Source organism: Chlorocebus sabaeus, chromosome 15 (genome assembly GCF_047675955.1).
Source record: "Chlorocebus sabaeus isolate Y175 chromosome 15, mChlSab1.0.hap1, whole genome shotgun sequence".
Classification (NCBI taxonomy): domain Eukaryota; kingdom Metazoa; phylum Chordata; class Mammalia; order Primates; family Cercopithecidae; genus Chlorocebus; species Chlorocebus sabaeus.
In genome coordinates this window covers 58900462-58920618 of record NC_132918.1, presented here as the reverse complement: position 1 = coordinate 58920618, position 20157 = coordinate 58900462, and the positions used below count along the sequence as shown (strand labels likewise).

The 20157-nt window shown below is 39.6% G+C and overlaps 1 protein-coding gene across 4 annotated transcripts in view; it reads right to left on the bottom strand.

Moving 5' to 3' along the window:
* The window catches only part of CPNE4 (copine 4), a 525340-nt gene that overhangs the window by 398244 nt on the left and 106939 nt on the right, over positions 1–20157 (bottom strand). For all 4 annotated transcript variants that reach the window (XM_008009121.3, XM_073023607.1, XM_073023606.1 and 1 more), the window contains exon 2: positions 1480–1660. In XM_008009121.3, coding sequence (XP_008007312.1) covers positions 1480–1659 — 180 coding nt within the window. In that variant the 5' untranslated portion in view covers position 1660. The remainder of the gene's footprint in view (positions 1–1479; positions 1661–20157) is intronic.

Genomic DNA, 20157 nt, shown 5'->3' with positions numbered 1-20157 from the left:
ATATTGTTTTAAGTTCTTGCTCCAAAAAATAAGTATTTCACGATGTGTCCCCTTGTTCTTCCCCAGGTACCACCATTAGTCACAGAAACATCTGGCCAAGTGTAGCACAGTTGATACAAAGAACCCCACTGTTTTTCCTAGAGCTTCTCTCCACTGGATCCATGATCAGTTAGAGTCTAGCAGGCACAAAAATGAATAAATCCTTCCCAGAATAAACTTTTTAAAAAAACCCAAGTCATCTCTTAACAACTTGTGGGCCTATCGCTCTTTGAAGAATGACTCACAGAAATGCCATTCCATTCACACCACTGCCAAGGGAGCAGCTGCCTTGCCCAAGCACAGCAAACAGTGTGTGTTAGGAAACATTCTGAGTGGATATTTTACACATGAGTTTTGGGGGATGTCTGAATGTGGTTTTGCTACCTTCCAAAGCTAGTTAAAACTGCATGCTGGCCTTATGAGCTTGTAGGCCCCCAGCTCTTTCCTCCTATTTCTGCCATCCCCATCTCCTTACTTCTGAATCTGCTCATGATTTCCACATGCAGGATTCATCTTTCTCCAGTCCTCAACCAACTCAGGCTGAGGTAACCATCCCACTCAGCCATATAAACCCATGGGGCTTAGAATGAGTCACTTCTTCAGTCCCGAGGACTGAGTTTAATTATCATTGTTGAGTTCCCATGTGGCTCTCTTGGGTCCGCAACACTTCCTAGAATGTATGTTTCTCTACAGACCTATGACTTGTCCTGTGTCAGCTCCGTCCAACAGTCACCCTGTTTTGGGCTTGGTCACAGAACTGGACTTCAGTCTTGGTCCCTACTCCTCAGTTCTGGTCAGCTACCCTGGATAGTAAGTAGCTTGGCCCAGCTCCCAAAACTGGAGTTTGCCCCTCTACTGCAGACAGATTTCATGGAACTGACTTGCTCATACCTGTCCTCTTGGTTCCCTCTCTTAATTCAGGACCTATGGATAGGACTCTCATCTACTGAGCTCATTCCATCTGAGTAGTCACTTCTCTCTCAACCCCCTAAAACCTGTTTCCTCAAAGCTACCAGTCCCAAAATTCTAATTAAGTCTAATCTGAACTCTGCCTTGGCCACAAGACTTTGTCTCTGGAACCAGTTTTTGGAACTTTTTCACCCCAGCCCAGTCTGGGCCCTGGGTTCACGTCTGTTCCTGGTCCTCTTGCTACTTACATGTTGCCAATGAGTGGGCATAGGATGAAGAGTATATTGTGAGTATTTCTTGATAATTAACAAAAACACCTAAAAAGTCTTAGGCTCATGAATTAAGGGTAAATGTCAAAATATCCACAACATCAAAACAGCAACATCAAAACATCATGATAGAAATGTGATCATACTCACTTATCAAATTTTTTACTTCATCAAAATAAACCACCTGAAGATATAAAATATCAAAACATTTTTGAGCCAATCATCCAGCCATGCTTCTGTCCATTTCATTGGACATGCCTACCTCAAACCACTGCCCGTGAGACTGCATCTTGAGGATGACACAGGGGTCTGGTTTGGAAAGGGCATCTCTGTCAGAAATGCCTTTGCACGCCACACGCAGCTCAACTTTGGTCAGGCAGGGGCTGTTAAAGATTCCCAGTGTGTTGGCAGCAGACTCATAAATGTTGCTCATCTTCTTCATTCTGTTTTAGGCAAGTAAAAGAAGAAAAAAGAAGTGCCAATCACTGCAATATTTGTCAAAGGAGAAAGCCTCCCAATCACCCTTCAGAAAATGGTTTGACAGTTTCAAACACTGAAGGTATTTATCACACTTTCCAACCTAGTGACATAGTTCCAGTGAAACAAATCAAAACAAACAAACAAAAAACAGGTGCTGGTGCACTTGGTTAAGAACACTATTTTCTTGTATGATTTGCATACATTTGCATAGTAAAATTTTTAGCCTGTGAAATAAAATTAATGAATTAGTTCAATAGGCTGCAAACTGTAACTTAGCTCTTCAATAAGTGTATGACTTGTGTGAAATTGTACAGATGATTGTTGGTTCATCAATTTAATCACATCTCAAGTTTTCAAGACTAAAAATCCAACTCAACTTCTATGTGATGGCATGGAGAAGTATATTGTTCTTTCTGAAGAAACAGCCAAATTTCTCACCCCTAAAACTTTGCCCATCTTCTCAAAATGCCATCAGCAAGCCAGCTCCGAGACAGAGGCCCAGCATCTGAGTCCCTGTCCCCAAATGCATGAGCCTATTCTCACCTTTCCCTTTCCCACTCCCACCTGCCATATCAGAACTCAGAATCAAAAGGGAGAAAGTGATAGGGAGGAAAAACACAAAGCTTCCTATTCTGAACTTGCAGAAACAGCAGCTACATTTAAGCACTGCGGGCCCCCCACCCCTGCTCATCTCCATGTGATATCCTTTATAATAACACTTTGCATCCCAGAGCCCCAGTGATCCACCAGAGGCCACTGGTGCTCTCCTTCTCTGAAGAGGACTGGACCTGTAAGATTCTCTTAGGAGCAAAATTCAATACCTTGCTTATGGAATTCTGTGTCTTTGTAGATTCATTACGGAAAATGACAATGGCTTCCTCAACCTCACATGGCATTGGGGCTCTGCAGTGGAATTTCTTCATCCATAAAATGGAAATAATTCCCCTCTCTCTCCTTCCCTTCTTCCACAAATATTTAGTGAGCTTCCCCTTGGTACCAGCACTACACCAGGTTCAACTGAGTATAGCATACCACCTCTTTTACAGGATGATGGCTATGCTTCAACATTACACATTATACACACACACACACACACACAATCACACCAATAGCATTTGATTGGAACACAGCATGCTTATTCATTTATGTATTACACGCACACACACGCACACTCATGCACACCAATAGCATTTTATTGGAACACAGGCATGCTTCTTCATTTATATATTGATGTATTTATCTGCGGTTGCTTTCACTACAATGGCAGAATTGAGTAGTTGCAATAGAGATCGCAAGTACCACAAAGCCTAAAGTATTTATTACGTGGCCCTCTTCAGAAAATGTTTACCAACCTCAGTTCTAAAATATTAGGTAACGGAAATTTGTAGTTTTGGAGAGTTGCAATTCTGGTTTTAATATATGTTGGGAAATTAGTTTTAGGATGAGAACTGCTCTATCTTCTACCAAAGTGAACATTAATAGGGACTTTGGGACATTTGTTTTTTACAGATGAAAAAATTCAAGCTCAGAGAGGACTGGCAGCTTGCCCATATTATGCAGTTATTCTAATGGCAGAGCTGGAACTGGAGTACCAGTTTTCTATTCGCCAGCCCAAAGCTATTTTTACCACAGGTAAAACCTTTAGCTGGAGAACTGTTCAAATATACCAAGGAACAGTGGATACAACAAATATCCTTGATTTATTTCAACCTCCGTACAGAGTCATACATCCCTTCTATTTGTAAATAAATTATATTCAAATACAGAAAATGCACAAATTATAAGTCCATAGCTTCAAAAACCATTTTCCCTCTATTTTTACAAGTTGTGAGCAGATCAATCACTACAGCAACATAGGTGACAGAGTACACAGAAAATGAAATTTACAACAAAGTCAAGGGAGGGAAAGAATCAGCTGGTGGGAAGATGGCTTTGTGTTCAGACAGGTTTATAAGTGTGCTACAAACTCTCTTTATCAACTGTTTGGTAAGAACAGCTTATTCTTCAATAAATATCTTCCTGAATTCTGCTTTTCCCAATGCATTAGCTGGCTCCTTGGAATCTACACTCCTCTTCTGCAGCCTTCACTAGCCTCTCCTACCTCCAAAAGCCATCACTGTCCTTCTAACTTTCCCTATCCTCATAGGCTAATGCCATGTCCATCTCTTCCAAATCGACAGTTTTAATATGTGTTAGGAAATACATATTGTATTTTTACATACATATTGTATGCAAAATACTATGCAAGCTACGATGGAATATGGGACGTCTCTAATATCAGTCTTGATTGTGAGGTATAATGCAAAAAGACTCCGTCAAGGAGACAGAGAATTCCAGATTCAAATCCCGACTCCTCCATTCACTGACCATATATCCTTGGTCAAGGTATTTAATGTCTCAGACAGTAATACCTATCTTGAAGAGTTGCTGTAAAGAGCAGATTAAATAATATATGTAACGTGATTACCACAATACCAGGTATATTGTGGATGCTCTGAAAGTGGTAGCTATTGTTATTGTGTTCTGACTTATCTCCAGATAAAATCATTCATGCTTTCACTACCAACTGAAAACCTCTTAGATGTCTCACTATTAAGACCAAACTTCTATAAGTCCATTTAAATATCTTCTGTATTTGAAACCTGCACAGTCTGAGCATACTACCCTCCAAGAGCACAGAGTCATGTTTCAAATCTGTTTATCTGAGGATTCGTACACATGAGTCAATAACTCTCACAGGTTCACAAGTCAGACAGTAAAACAATGGTGACAGCTCTTCTAATATTGTGAAGCTGCTTTATCAACTTCCTGAGATAGACAATTTATTCTTCAATCAGTGTTCTTTCCAAAGCATCGGCTGGCTCTATGGGAATCCTATACTCCATAAAAGCCCTATCTTGCTCCATATAAAAGATAGCCACATGTTATGTGCAATTCACAAGGCATCTGATGGGAATGGCAGGATTCCCACAATGCAGAGGGGTCAATTGTCTCATCCTCCCTCATTTATTCATTTCCAGATTGTTACAACACTTTTGGTTCACATGGGTCTGGTTAAGTGAATTTTAGATGACAATATTTAGTTTTAACTATCCCTACCTCTCCAATGGATTACTGCAAAGAAATCTTATTGAATGTAAAAAAAAAAATAATGTAGGCAACCAAACACCATGAAATAGCAGAGGTGGCACATTTTTCTCCTAGTCTGAGGTTCCCGTTGACCATCATGCTTGCTTAAAATGGTGTCAATCTAATCACATGTGTTAATAATTGCCCAAGATAATTAAAACTTATCAAGACTTCTTGAAATATGGATTGATACATGCAATCACTATAGGATATTCTATATCAAGTGTATGTAGTTCTTGCTCTGAATTATTAGTTAATGATAGTAAATTTAAGTAGTTTATAAAAGAATAAATATATAAATGAGACACATGTTTAGAGTTTTTTTAATCAATGGAATACATGATTCAGAAATTTTATGGATCACTTCTTTAAGCAATGAGAAACAGGATTTGAAGCTGGGAAATGGGCATGATCAAATAAATATTTGATAAATATCAGTCTAGTACTAATATGATGGTTGGACTGCAGGAGAGAAAAAACATTTGTAATCATATGAGGCTGTTTTGCTGGTCACTTTCTATTCCTCCTTTTCCCATTGATTCTACTTTCTTCCCTCTGCTCAGGGCCCTAAAAGGCTTACCTCCATTGACTGCCAGCACATTGTTGGCAAGTGTTATGTTGGGTTTCACTAAAAGGATGCAGTTTTGGGGAAAGGGGAGAGACAGAACAGCATATTTCTTCCCAACTCTACCCTGATCGTTAGCAGTAGCCAAGCAAATGACCATAGCTCTATCTGCAAGCCTCCAGATATCACTGGCCTTAGTAACAACACTGTTTCCTCGCCTTACTCCTTCAGTCTTACGAGTTGTAATGTTTTCCTGCCAGTCTTAAGGTGGGCATCCTAGAAGCAAAGCCTGAAACAGGGATTGAGATGCAGTTGATTTCCTTCTCTCAGAGGAGAGAAGAAAAGGGCAGGAAGCAAAGAGGTGGTCTCAGTTGGAGTCCAGCTTTAAAGTCCAGCTTTAATCTGATTCCATGGGGGCTCTGGGACATGAATTGTACCCTTAAGGAAAGAGGTTCAGCCTATTTTAACTCCATGTGAGAAAGTCATGCTAGGGACGAGGGGGCATAAACTCCTAGATTTGCTGCTTCCCCACCTTGACTGAAAGCAATCAGGCATTCCCCAGAAAAGAGGCAGCCATGAGCCATTATCAGTTAACACTTGGCAGTCCTTGAGGGAGGGATGCACTTACTGGATAAAGGGCATGTAGGCAGAATATCATCAGGTCTATTTTACCACAATGGCTGGTCTCTAGGAACCTCCTTATAAATTCCTTTAACTTTGACCACATAACAGTAAATTTTCTTTTCATTAAAATCTCTTGAATCAATAGAGATGATTCTGTTTTCTGTTTGGAAGAGAACTAGAGCAGTACAGCTGGAATTAAAAATTAGGAGTGGTGTGGCAGATAGAGGCCAAGATGGCCACCTCCTGGTATTCATGCCCTGTATAACACCCTCACTTTGAGTGTGGGTGAGACCTGTGATTTGCTTTTAACCAATAAAATATGGCAAAAGCAACGGAATGTCACCTCTGCCTTCATGATACCTCAGATAATGACACCATCTTGATAAGAGACTCTCTCCCTTGTTGGTTTTAATGAAGTGGCCACGTTGGGAGGCAAGGAACTGAGGGTAACATTCATCCAATAGCCAGCCAGAAACTGAGACTCTCAGTCCAACACGTTGAAAGGAAATGGATTCTGCCTATAACCATGTGAACTTCGAAGTAGATCATTCTCCAGCTGAACCTCAGATGTGACAGTAGCCCTGACTGACACCTTGATTGCAGACTTGTGAGACTTGGAGACAGTGAATCCGAATAACCTGCAACAGTATTTCTGACCTACAGAAACAGTGAGATAATAAATATGGGCTGTTTTAAGCTGCTAAATTTGTGGTAATATTATCTAGCAACCAATAATTATTAATAATACAAACAGATTCAAGAGGCACTCCAAGGTGTGTGTGTGTGTATGTGTAAACTTCTTCAGATCAGGGACTACTTCTTATACTTTACTGCATCCCCAGTAGTGCTCATCTTGGTAATATTTCTGGTCTGGTGATGAAGCCAACATAAACCTTCATTTGTAGAGGGATAGGGTATAGGAAAGCAATATGGAGATACTAAAGACAAAATTCCCAGCTTTTCGCAATTATACTCAGGGTCCACAGCTTACCTCGCGGTGCCTGCACAAATGAAAGCCCTGACAAAATATACTGGAGTTCATGAGTTCTTGTGCCTGACCTTGACTTTGGAGGTAGTACACAGGACAGTGAAATCAAATTGTTTGGCTCTGGTCCAGCTGAAGCTCACTGCTGAAAGGTGATCATAAAATATGACTCTGTCAACGAGTGATCAGCTACCTCTAGGCCCAGATAAGTGGAGTAAACAAGTAATTTCACACTCTGCTAGAGAACAGGATTAATATAGCCAGATTATCAATACATTCTCCATGGCCAATTAAAATCCTCTTTGTTGCCTTTCACACAATACCTTGGTTTTAGGGAGACTAATGTCTGCTGAGAATTATTTTGATAAAAGCTGACTTTTGGCCAATTTTAGAAGCAAATTATAATTGTCCTTTCACTCAGATAATTTAAGTTATTAAAAACTACCACTTCAGCATATTCACATTCTCTAACAGGACAAACTGATCCTGAAACTTAATTAGTTTCTGAAGGAGTTGCAAACAACACAAGGACAATAGAGAACTCAAGAGGGAAGAGAATCAGCTTGAGTTCACAGGGGAACCAGTTGAGCAGAGCTTGTCTTAAGACTGTGTCAAGAATAAGTGCATAATCACTCTTCTGCTTGCCTTGGCATTATTCAGCCTTTTAAAATGTCATAGTACATCCAGGGAAGGCTGGGGTGCTGGATGTCTCTATCTCACAACATTTCCATCACAATTCAAGAAACTTGTATAAGGGATCTGCTATGTGCCTGATGTTGTGCTAAATGCTGGAGGCACTGAACATCCACTCACTCAACCAGAGATTAACAAGGTGTTATTCCACTCAGACTTGTCAATCTATTTCCTAGTCAACATTCCTTAGATCAAGAGGAGATCCATCTTGAACTTACCCATAGGTGGCAAGCACTGTGCCAGACACTGTAAGGGATGGAGGTATAAATGAGATAGTCCACCTGCCTAAAGTTTCATATTCTGGAGCAGTGCATCTCAGACTTGACCGTGATCACAAATCACCTGGGAAGGGGTTAAAATGTAGTTTGTGTTTCAAGAGTGTGGATGAGGGCCTGAGATTCTGCTCCCAGATGTTGTTGATCCTGCTAGCCTGCGGACTACACCTTGAGTAACAAGGTTGCTAAGTGCAAACCAAGCATCTATAAAACAAGGCAAACTTCCCCCAGATATTACTTATCTTAGGAACAGACACTCGTATATGAGATGCAGGATAACACAGGGATAAGAGTGCAGATCTAGTATTGGAGCATTTAAGTTTGAATCACAGCTCTACTGTTGTTCAAGTAGGTAGCTAGTCAGGCATGAATAATGTAAGAGAGGGCTCCCTCCCACTCCATCAGGAATGTCAGGCGACCATCAGGTGATGGTCAGGCAGTTGTCACACTGTCTCTCTAAAATAATAATTGGTCACAGCCAGTGCCAGGGAAAGGCAGTCTCCATAGATAAAACACCTGAAACTGATGATCAGCAGCTTTTGGATAAGATTTCAGCAGTTGGGCGAGTAGGCTCAAGCATGCATATTAGGAGGCAAAATGGTACCATTTCACTGGTATATAACCATCAGGGGCATTCCACTGGGAAGGAAAGAATGCCTCAAATGAGCATGCGTACAGCTCCAGTAAACACACTGCTCGTGCTCCCCTCCCAAGTGCTGGCAGGCCACTGTGCATGTGGACAACCCACCCCGAGGGAAGAATCAGGGAAGAAGGGACACAAGACCCCAGAAGTGTGTTAATATATGAAACCCCAAGTCAAAAGGTCAAACTGTGCACTTGTCTGTCAAGTTGCCTGCTTGGCCCTCTTCCAAGCATATGTTCTTTCCTTTTGTATCTGTTCTAAAGCTTTTTAATAAACTTCACTTCTGCTCTAAACCTTGCCTTGGTCTCTCCTTCTGCCTTATGCCTCCTTGGTCAAATTCTGTCTTCTGAGGGGGCAAGAATTGCAAACTCACATGGATTCACTGCCAGTAACACTATTTACTTATTGTGTGACCTTGAGTAAGTTACTTGAATTCTCTGTATCTGGTTTGCCGTCTTTAAAATGGGGATAATAATAGTTCCTACTTTGTAGAGCTGTGTTCAGAATTCAGTGAATAATCCACATAAGGTCCTCAGAAGAGTACCTGGGCCATAATGAGCACTCAATAAATGCAAATTACTGTTACCATTGCTGTTGTTTTTTAATTGGACCACTAGTTCATAGAAAGTTCATTAAATTCTTATATATCTTCCCAGCGTTCAGTAATAGGTCATCAGATCCTCAGGATAATCCTTTTGTAGGTCCTATTAGGATACCCATTTCCATTTCATAGGCAAGAAATTGCACCCTAGAAAGGTGCAACAACTGCACATAGCTGTCCAGTGACAAAGTGGCAAAGCAAGGATTTGAACCCAGGACCTCCACGTACAGAACTTATGCCCTTAACCTCTTTGCTATTCTGCCTCCTTATAGGTTAGTTGCTTAAGAAGACTCTCAAAAAAAGTGACAGGTGGGGATTTACACCACAGAACATCTGCCAAAATTTTCTTGGCCCATCTAGATTCCCTGAATGTCACCTGGTGACTGTCTCTCCCTCTCTCTGTCTCCTCCCCTTCTCTCTAAAGTCCTTTAGATTTTAGATTCTTTTTTCCCCCCATTTCATAGAGAGTCCTTTATTTTGTAAATTAATCTGCCGTCTGGGTTTCTTTCCTCTCACGACTTTAATCATTACTCACCCTGCTCAGGGCCCCTCTGCTCTCATTTTGGCAGTACAAACACTGACTCTTCTCAAGAGGGTGGGAAAAGGAGAAAAGCTGTAAATATTTATACTTTTTGTCCTCATCAAACATACAATGTTTAATAATTCTCTTTTAAAAATAACTTGCTTTTGGGCGGGCATGGTGGCTCACACCTGTAATCCCAGGTTACTTTGGGAGGCCAAGGTGGGTGCATCACCTGAGGTCGGGAGTTCGAGACCAGCCTGACCAACATGGAGAAACTATGTCTCTACTGAAAATACAAAATTAGCTGGGTGTGGTGGTGCATGCCTGTAATCCCAGCTACTCGGGAGGCTGAGGCAGGAGAATCGCTTGAACCCGGGAGACGGAGGTTGCAGTGAGCCAAGATCGTGCCACTGCACTCCAGCCTGAGCAACAAGAGTGAAATTCTGTCTCAAAAAAAAAAAAAAAGAAATAAAAACTTGCTTTCCTAGCTACTAATATTAACTACAGTAATAAACCAAACTGTTTTATTTATTCCTTGAGATAACTTCTTGAGATCAGTATTGTCAGCCTCATTTTATAGATGTGGTGGTTAAATAACTTATCCCAATGTCATAGTAAGTGACAGAGCCAGGAATTAAACCTGGGTCTAGTGGCCTCTAAAGCCTGTGTTTTTGACCATTTCTTATAAAATGATTTATAATTTGCTTAACGATTACTTTCTTTTTAGACCAGACCAAGGCAAACTTCAACCCTATTCCAATCCTAATAGATCTCTAAGGTGTAGTGTGTATATTAATTAGATTGTGCTCTCGCAGTCCTTAAAAATTCACTTTACTTCCCTTATTCCCAAGGCTGCTCAAGTCACTCTAAACGCAATGGTAGCTTCATCAACAAGTTGAGGGTCCAAGAACTTAATGCCCCTACTCTGATTATTTCAAACACTGAGCATTTGAGGAGTTATACATGGTGGAGCTACAACACCCAGCAAACACAGATACAAACCATGTGAAACACAAAAGGCCATGGTTTTCATGAATAATATGACAATATGAGTACATGAATTAACAATATGACAATTGTCATATGCATTCAAAATGGACAATATGCATACATGAATGTTTTTCTAGAACATACCATACCAAATCTCTCAGATGCAATAAATAATTATTTCAATCATTTCCTGAGCTTTATAATTTGAGACAACAGAGAGACCAAAAGAAAATATCTAGCAGAGATCTCATTTCTTGAAAAACAACTTCTTGGGGAAATGTGTATATGGAATCAGATACATTGATGTTCTTAGGAACTTCTGGGCTTACAATTTTGACTCTAACAATGATTCATAAAGATGAGATTTCTCCAGAAAGTAACTATGTTTATTGCATCACATTTATATTAAATTTATAGCACTCAGATGTTTCCCATCTTTAGAAGAATTTGATGTATAAATATAACTGAATAATTTTAAATGCTGACAGAAACTTTTAAGAGTTAAACTTGAACTAAATCTCAAGAGAAATAGTATAAATGACTATCTTCTCCCTGTCACAGCCCCTCCTATTCCCAGCATACCAAAGGCAACTATAGTTCCTGAATAAGAGAGAAAAAGCAAATTTAAATAATGTTTTATTATTTTGGCACTGAAATAATTTGCTCTTGTTTCTCAGGCAACTAAATTTACCAAGTAGAAAGATCAAATCTCAGTCTTCTTTTGTTCAGTTATTTTCCCTTCTTAATAAAATCATAGTTTGGATTCTTCCACTAGGGTCACGTTAACAGGAAGCTAGGGGGCTCACAACGTAGATTTTGCATTTCCAGTTTAAAAAAAAAAAAAAAGAGCAGGATTATTCTTATGTTCAACGGGAGAAACTACAGACAATATATGAAGCCAGAAGCTAGTTTCCTTGAGAAAGCATGATAACTGATCCACTTACGGGTCTTGTTCTGCTTCCATGCTGTCTCCTTTAAGAATTGCTTCATGTACTTTTTTAATTGACATACTTTTGCTTAGTTGGCAGAGGACAACATGGTGTGTTTTGGGAAAGAAGCGGGGTTTGAATAGATAACAAAGTATAAAAAGAAATACCTTTTCTGGATAAAGAGCACAATCTCTAGCTCAGCATTGCCCAGTAGAAATATGTGTAATGATGGAAACATTCTATATTGGTGATGGACAATATAGTGGCTACTAGCCACAGGTAGCCATTAAGCACTTGAACTGTGGCTAGGGCAATTGAGGAGATATATTTTTAATTTACTTTTATTTTAATTTAAATTTATTTTAATTTAAATCTAAACAGCAACTTGTGGCTAGTGACATGCACTGGACATACTGAACCACTGTTTGTTTCTTTTCTTTGTTTTTCCTGAAGAACAAAGCAACTCATGAAAACAGGATTCTTTTATAAGTCTGTCATTGCCCTATTTGGTGGAGACTGAATGAAGAAGTGCTCAAAAGACTTAACAGGCTCAAGTTTACAGGCTCAAGTTTAACTGCTAGGCTTTCCATCATCTGCCAGTGCCTGTTGAGTGGTGGTGACTGCCCACCTTACTTGTGGAGACAGCATGAGAATGAATAGCATGATTCACTAGCAATGTCTGCAATCTACATGCATGGAGGAGTGAAGTGGCAATTCATGAGGAAAGACCTTGGGGACAATATTGGAGCAAAGCTCCCCTTAGAATTTCTTTCTAACGTGGCAGTACCTTAATGTCCAACATGTAATCATGTTTCTGCTAAAAGTTTCCAAGTGGGACAACAGAAGCTTTGTGGTAAATGACCTTGCTAGTGTTGCTATGGATGAAAACAAAGAAGGGACTAGAATTTAGGAAGAAGTAGCATGTGAGGCGAGTGTTTTTGAAGTTGAAGACAGGGATGTTTGAAAGGGAGGACATGTTGGAAGATACATCGTGTTTGTCGCTGCACTCAGACTCATGACCAGCTATCACAGACACTTGAGTGATGCTTTCGGGAGGAGGAAAGCCACTACAGACATGGAAGGAGTGGTGTCTGCATGTCAACATTCATACACAGACACACACACAAATTCATATGTTCTTGCGCTCTCTCTCTCTCTTTACTAGTGAGACTTCTTGGGTCTGAATACCAGGTGGGGTTACTTTCATGTAACAATGTGAGAAATGTATATTCACTGAAGGAGTTTGACAGCAATAGATAGAAAAAGAAAGACACAAGTTCTCCCCACTAGCACAGAGAAACTTCGGAGGGCCTCTTGCTGTAGAAGGGAACATTGGGTGAATTGATCAAGTCAGTGGACCAGGGCAAGACTCTGGAAGACATTATCAGACGAGGAAGAAATCTGGCAGATGCCTTGTGTATGGCAGCTGAGAATTCTGTGGATTTCTAGTCCCCACTGAACGTGAAAAGAACTCTAGTACAAGAAAACCTGCAGTTCCCAGTGTGGATAGAGAGAGACTAGAGAAACAAGCACCAGATGTAGAATACTCACAGGCAACAGTGATACTCACGGGCAAGCACTTTTGGATAATGATGTGTCTGTCCCAGTGCTTCCCATAATATGATCAAATTTAATCCTTTCAAGAGTTATGGAAGATAGCTATTGATATTGTTTCCATTTTACAAATGAGAAAATTGAGATTGAGAAAATCTAAATAAATTGCTAGATTTCACAACCCAAAAATGGAGGAAGCAGAATTTAGTCAGATTTTTTAACTCAAAAGTGCAGGATTTTGTGTATAATGTTATTCTTCCTTCCTTTACATACCTCAAGATCTAGGTTCCTTTTACAATTCAATTTGAGTCCCTTAATGCCAGAAGTCCCAGAATGTGATATAACACTCATTTGGACACAAAATATTTATTTAATACTTCAAGTATGTGTTGAGAACCATGGTAGGTACTGGCAGATACAAAAATGAAAAGACAAGGTTTCTATCTTCATGGAGTTTCCAGGCTGATGGAGAAATGAATAGGCAAATAAATATTTAGAAAAGATTAAGTTTGCTTGTTATGTTGTCTGCCATATTTCCATTAAAATAGCCATAGACAGACTCAGAAGCTGACAATCACACCAGAAAGGAAAAAACAAATAACAAATAAGCAAAAAAAAAAACATGTGGAGTTTCCTCTGGCTGTTTTCTACAGAGCTGTGTTCTATGGAACTGTTATTCTATGAGGTGCTAATAGATAATTCTAAAAGGAACAACAGTAGACTTTATAGCATAAAACAGGTTTTTTGTAACAGGACATTTTAGAGTCATTAGTATGTTAATTTGCACTGTGAATCTCCAAAAAGGAGATATATGGTGTATAATATTTCCCAAAATTATTTAATCACAAAAACACATTAGAAGACAAATGAAACACATTAGAAGACAAATGATTAACAAAGAAGAAAAAACGTTTTTAAAATGCTAGAGGCTAAAGAGTAACAGGTAGAGGCATATTGCATTTGGGAATATTTTATTTACTATGAAAAGTGTTGTAGGGAGCTGAAGTGAGAATGCCCAGGAAATAGTGCAGTGTAGGAAGTGCTGTCTTTCAGGTGCTACACTGGGTGCTGAGCTTGTGGTTAAGTCAGAGTTCCAGCCCTAGCCTGGAAGGTCTACTCTAAATAAATGCCTGCTGGATTCAGCAACTTAAGTCAGGTATATTAAGGTGACCTTCAGATATTCAACTGAGAAGTAGCAAATGCTAGCACTAAGTGAATAATGAAGAGGATTGATGAGACTCCTCTTAATCTGTCCACTGGTAAATGCCAGCTGGATATATTTCTTTCCAATTCTGAACAAGTAAATTAGAAATAACAACAGCAACATGCAGCCTAAGAAAAGGATGGGGAATAACTAGATTGCGGTCAGTTCATAAGATGGAATGCCATATAGCAATGAAACTGGATGACCATTTGATACATGTGCCAACATGGATAAATCTAGACATAACGTTGAACAAAATAGGCTAAATACAAAACAGTACATGCTGTATGATCCCAATTTTGTGAAGTTCAAAATCAGGCCAAAATCAATTATAATGATAAAGGCAGAACGATGGTTACCTTTTGTGAATGCAATGATGGGAGGGATACAAGAAGGCTTCTGGGGTGCAGAAATAAACTACACCTTGATTTAGGAGGGTTTGCTTTGTAAAATTCACCCAGCTGTATATTTACAGTGTGTGTACTATTCTGTATGTTTGTTGTACTCAGATGAAATTTCACTTAAAATGTAAATAATAGGTGGCAGAAATAGAGTCAACCTATCTGTTATTGATCATAAAGAGGTAAAAGTCTCTTACTAAAGGACCAACATCCTCTTAGATTAACATCTAACTAGGCGATACTTAAAAAGAAAACTATAATAAGCGAGTGCATAAGTGAATATATGAATATTTTAAAATTGACAAAATTTAATTAAAAGAAAGCAGTAATAGAGATAAGGCAAAAGCTGAGGAAACAAACCTCAAATGAGTCAGAGTCACTTCTCTCATTCTCCTTAGCCTGGCTCCACTGTAATTTATCCCTCATTGCAGTCAGCAGGTATGAGTTGCTTTAGGAACATTTGGCAAATTGTTAAACTCAAATCTGATCAGGTCACTCCACTGCCCAACATCCTTCTGTGGATACCTGAAAGGTGCAGGCCAAAGCCTACATTTCTTAGCCTAGAATCACTGATTTTTCCTACCTTCATTGATCAGGCCCATTATTCCCCAGACACTTTAAATTGCCATAGTCTTGTTTTCTTTCTCATACTTTCAAGTCCTAGAAGACCCATGGAATTATGTGTAGATTTATTTATGTGAAAAACATTTTACTCATTTATTTCTCTTTCCTGGCCCAATTTTAATCCCTTGACAAAATTTTCATGACCTCCCCCTTATCTTTCTTAGTCACTCCTTAATTTGTGTCCCAGGCCCACTATTCCCCAGATACTTTAAATTGCTCTGTTCTCGTTTTCCTTCTCCTACTTTGAAGTCCTAGAAGGCCCATGGAATTATATGCAGATATACTTACATGAAAAAAATTTTACTCATTTATTTCTCTTTCCTGGCCCAACTTTAATCCCTCGACACAATTTTCATGACCTCCTCCTTACCTTTCTTAGTCACTCCTTAATTTGTGTTTCTATAGTTCTGGTTTAGCATCCTCTTACACTAATTATCACATACATGCTATAGCTATTAGTTTACATGTCTGCAAAGTCCTAGTGGCTAAGGATCAAGGACTGTTTGACAAATATTCAAGGCAGGACAGACTGGAAGTGGAGCCTCCTAAATCAATTGATGACAGATATCTTGCGTGTGGGGGTATTTTAAAATCAGTGGCTCCAGATGCTGATAAGAAAACAAATCTCCAGAACCAGGAACGAGGCCCTTAAAATGTCAGTTGACCTAGAAATATAACAAATATGATCTATGGTGTCATCTCAGAACCAAATGTTCTGAAACAAATGTTCATCATTTGTTCGTCAAATCTCAGAACCAAATGTTCATGAGTGTAAGACTCCAAGCATTTCATCCAGAAGGGCACTGCTCCTCAATTCTCCTTCCTCCCTTTCCCCAAATTGAGCTTGTCACTGATACTGCCTCAAAGACAGATTTACATGGTAAATGGTTGAAGGTAAAGAAGATGTCTGATGGTCTGGTATCCTTACAGTGGTATGGCATAACCAGAAGTTAAGCTGATGAGCAGAATAAAGGCTTCCTGTCCACACCTGATGGGCTGACAACATTGCTCCCACACAGTTGACACTTACTGGGTGGCACCAAAGGGTGGTGACAAGAGTGACAACTTTGCCTCTGCCTCTCAGAAACCCAATTCCCCCAAGAAGAAATGATGTCACTTCTGGGCAAAAAGAACCAAACTATTCCTACTTCCACCACCAACTGGATTAGAACACCAGAGTATATTCTTTAACCCTCAGGTCTCTCAGACGCCAGTCTTCGGGTTGGTCTGTTTCACTGGAGGTGAACAGTCCAAGTAGCAAATGAGGCAAATTCTCATAATTTCACAGATAACTGCAAAGAGATGTTCATAGTCATAGACACTCTCCCTTTATCCCTAAGACCCCTAAAATTCAACTTATTAATTACCGAGCAGCTACCATATGTCCAATACTCGATCATGTGCCATGAGGAGCTCCGAAATAATAAATCATGGTCACTGCCTTTGAAAAACTTTCAGAGTTATCATGTACATGAAATATTTATTCCAGGAAGGTCCTAGAGTATGATATTTAAATGTGTAGGCTTTTTAATCAGATATCCGGAGTTCACATTCTACCTCCATGGTTTACTAACCATAACTATAGGCAAGGTGTACTTTGTTTTCCTCACCTGCAAAATGGAACTAATAACCGGATCCACCTTAGCACTGTTATGAGGATTCAGTGAGCAACAATGCAGATATAGAGCACAGAGTAAGTGCTAAACAATCATTGTTACCAGGGTGTGTGTATATATATATATATATATATATAAAAATATAAAAGAGAGTTCTGCAAGTAGATACATGATGAATCATCAAAGTAATTAGCAAAGACCAAGTCAGTGATCATAAAGCCCAGAGAAGATAGAGATGCTTTGGTCCAAACTAGAGAGAAGAGAGAAGAAAGGTACTATTTATCAAGCAGGCTCTTTCTTACATAATTTCAATTTTTATTTTAGATTCAGGGGGCACATGTGCAGGTTTGTTACCTGAGCATATTGTATGATGCTAAGGTTTGGGGTATGACTGATCTCATCACCCACCCACGTTCTGAGCACAGTGCTCAATAGTCAGTTATTCAACCCTTGCCCCCAACTAGTAGTCTCTAGTTTCTATTTTGCCATCTTTATGTACATGAGTACCCAATGTTTACCTTCCATTTATAAGTGAGAACATGTGGTATTAGGTTTTCTGTTCCTACATTAATTCACTCAGGACAATGGCCTCCAGCTGCATTCATGTTGCTGCAAAGGACATGATTTTGTTATTTTACATGGCTGTGTAGTATTCCATGTTGTGTATGTACCACACTTTCTTTATCCAGTCCACTCTTGATGGGCACCTAGGTTGATTCCATGCCTTCGCTATTGTTAAGAGTGCAAGCAGCCTTCTTCATGCCAGAACTGTTTAGTGGCTTTACACAGAATCATCACTACCTCATCTATAAACTAGGAGAGACGGGTCTTAAGCTAAACCCAGAGCCTGATCTAAATTTGAAGAAGTAAAGAAGATAGGAAATGCCCAACTGTATGACCAGTTATCAAAGAATGGTGAAAACACAGAAACAGCATGCTGCATCTGGAGGGCATGAGATGTTCAAATGGATAAGTATCAGTTGGGTGCTACATAACATATGGTCAAAAGTGCTTTGGAAACTCATGGACATTAATTTGCTAAACATTCTCTAATTGTGACATAACTTCTCTGTGCCTCTGTTTTCTTATTCTAGAAAGAAAGAAAGAAATAGCTACCTCCCAAGACTATTGTGAGAATTAGAGGAGAGAACAGACATAAAAGAAGCAAGCATAATAACAAATATAGTAGATCCTCTAAAAGTGTTATGTCTGTTTCCATTTCTCCTGTCCTGTGGTCCACAATATATTAATAGTAAATGCCCAAGTGCCCACACTTAAAGCTCAGATAATTTGAAAGAACTATGATTTAAAGATAAATAATTATTTTAGATCAAGACTGTAAATTAAAATGGTTCATATTAAAAGCTGTTTGTATATTTTGGTTTGGGCCAAAACCTTTAAAACAAATAGGTTTTATTATAAGTTGGACCGATTCGTTGAACATGTGGGACTCTTTGGCAAGTTCTGTAAAGAAATTAGTTCATGGGAGGTTTAAAAATGAATTAACTTTGTTTTAACTTGAAAGTCAGAGTTTAGTTCAATGAAAAAGCCTGCTACAAATAACTTTTGCTTTATCATAGTCCTCTTTTGTGCTGATAGTAGGACCAAAGAAGCAGAGACAAAAATGAGTGTGTCTGTGTTTGTATGTATAAAATCTTGTCACCAGACATTCAGTCTGCTCCCTCAGGACTCTTGCACTGTGAAGAGAGATCTCACTAGTTCTGAGAATGTGGAGCAGGGACTGTAAGGCCTGTGAGAGGCCAGGGGACGTGCAGAAAATCCAACAGAACTGGCTGGGCACGGTGGCTCACGCCTGTATTTCCAGCACTTTGGGAGGCCAAGGTGGGTAGATCACTTGAGGTCAGGAGTTTGAGACCAGCCTGGCCAATATGGTGAAACTCTGTCTCTACTAAAAATACAAAAATTAGCTGGGCATGGTGATGCATGCCTGTAGTACCAGCTACTTGGGAGGCCAAGGCAGGAGAATCACTTGAGCCTGGGCAGTGGAAGTTGCAGTGAGCCAAGATTGCACCATTGCACTCCAGCCTGGGTGACAGAGCTAGACTCTGTCTCAAAAAATAAATATATGAATGAATGAATGAATGAATGAATGAATAAATAAATCCAACAGAACCAAAGAGGAGTCTGGGGTAAAATGCCTCATGTGGGCTAGTGGCTCATGTCAGCTGAGCCTTAGGCCTTAAGGAAAATGACTCCCATATCACCCCATGGTTTTCTTTCTAATCCTCCTCTCTCCACCAAAAGTAAGACCCAGAAGGATAGACTAAAGGTACCAAGGGGCCAGTGGCTGCCTTATTCTTCTCTGAATCCAAAAGACCAAAGGGACCCTCCTGACTCTTATGTGACCTGGCTCAATTCAATAGAACAGGAGACTCAAGAGAGATTTGGGTCAGTGGCTCACTTTGTGATAGTGGCTACTTGCAGGGTCTTCCAGACATTACATGTCCCCTGGGGACTCATCAAGGTCACTGAAAGAACAAAAGTCCTGAACCATTCTCATCACAGGTATAGCTAACAATAGTCACATGACATATCTTGTCTCCCTTACAGCTGCTAAGACCTTATGTGTTTCCTTCCCTGGATAGGTATTCATCTCCATCCCCCATCCCAACTTTCAACCTTGTCAGTTGGGGCGGTGAAGGAGGAGTGGGAGGGATAAGACAAGAGAAGTAGAAATCTGAGTCATACCACTCAATTCAGCCATGAACTTAGCTCAAGCACTTCACTAAATATCATAGACATCATCATAGAAATGATTTACTGTAAATCACAAAAATGACCAAACAGGAGAGTAAAAGCGTCTAGAATGCAAAGAAAGTACTAAATTATCTTGAAAAGTGTAGAGCAGTGGTTCCAGAACTTTGCTGCACCCAGGAATTACTTGGAGATCTTTAAAAAAAAATGCTAGCACCTGTGTTTTATCTCAGATATTTTAAGTTAAATGGAATAAGGCTTGAATGTTGACATTTTTAAAAATTCCTTAGGCTATTCTAATATGCCTCAGAATTTGAAAACCACTAGTATAGAGGTGTGTCTAGACCAGTAATAGTATTTTCAGTCCCTAGAAAGGATGTAATAGAAAC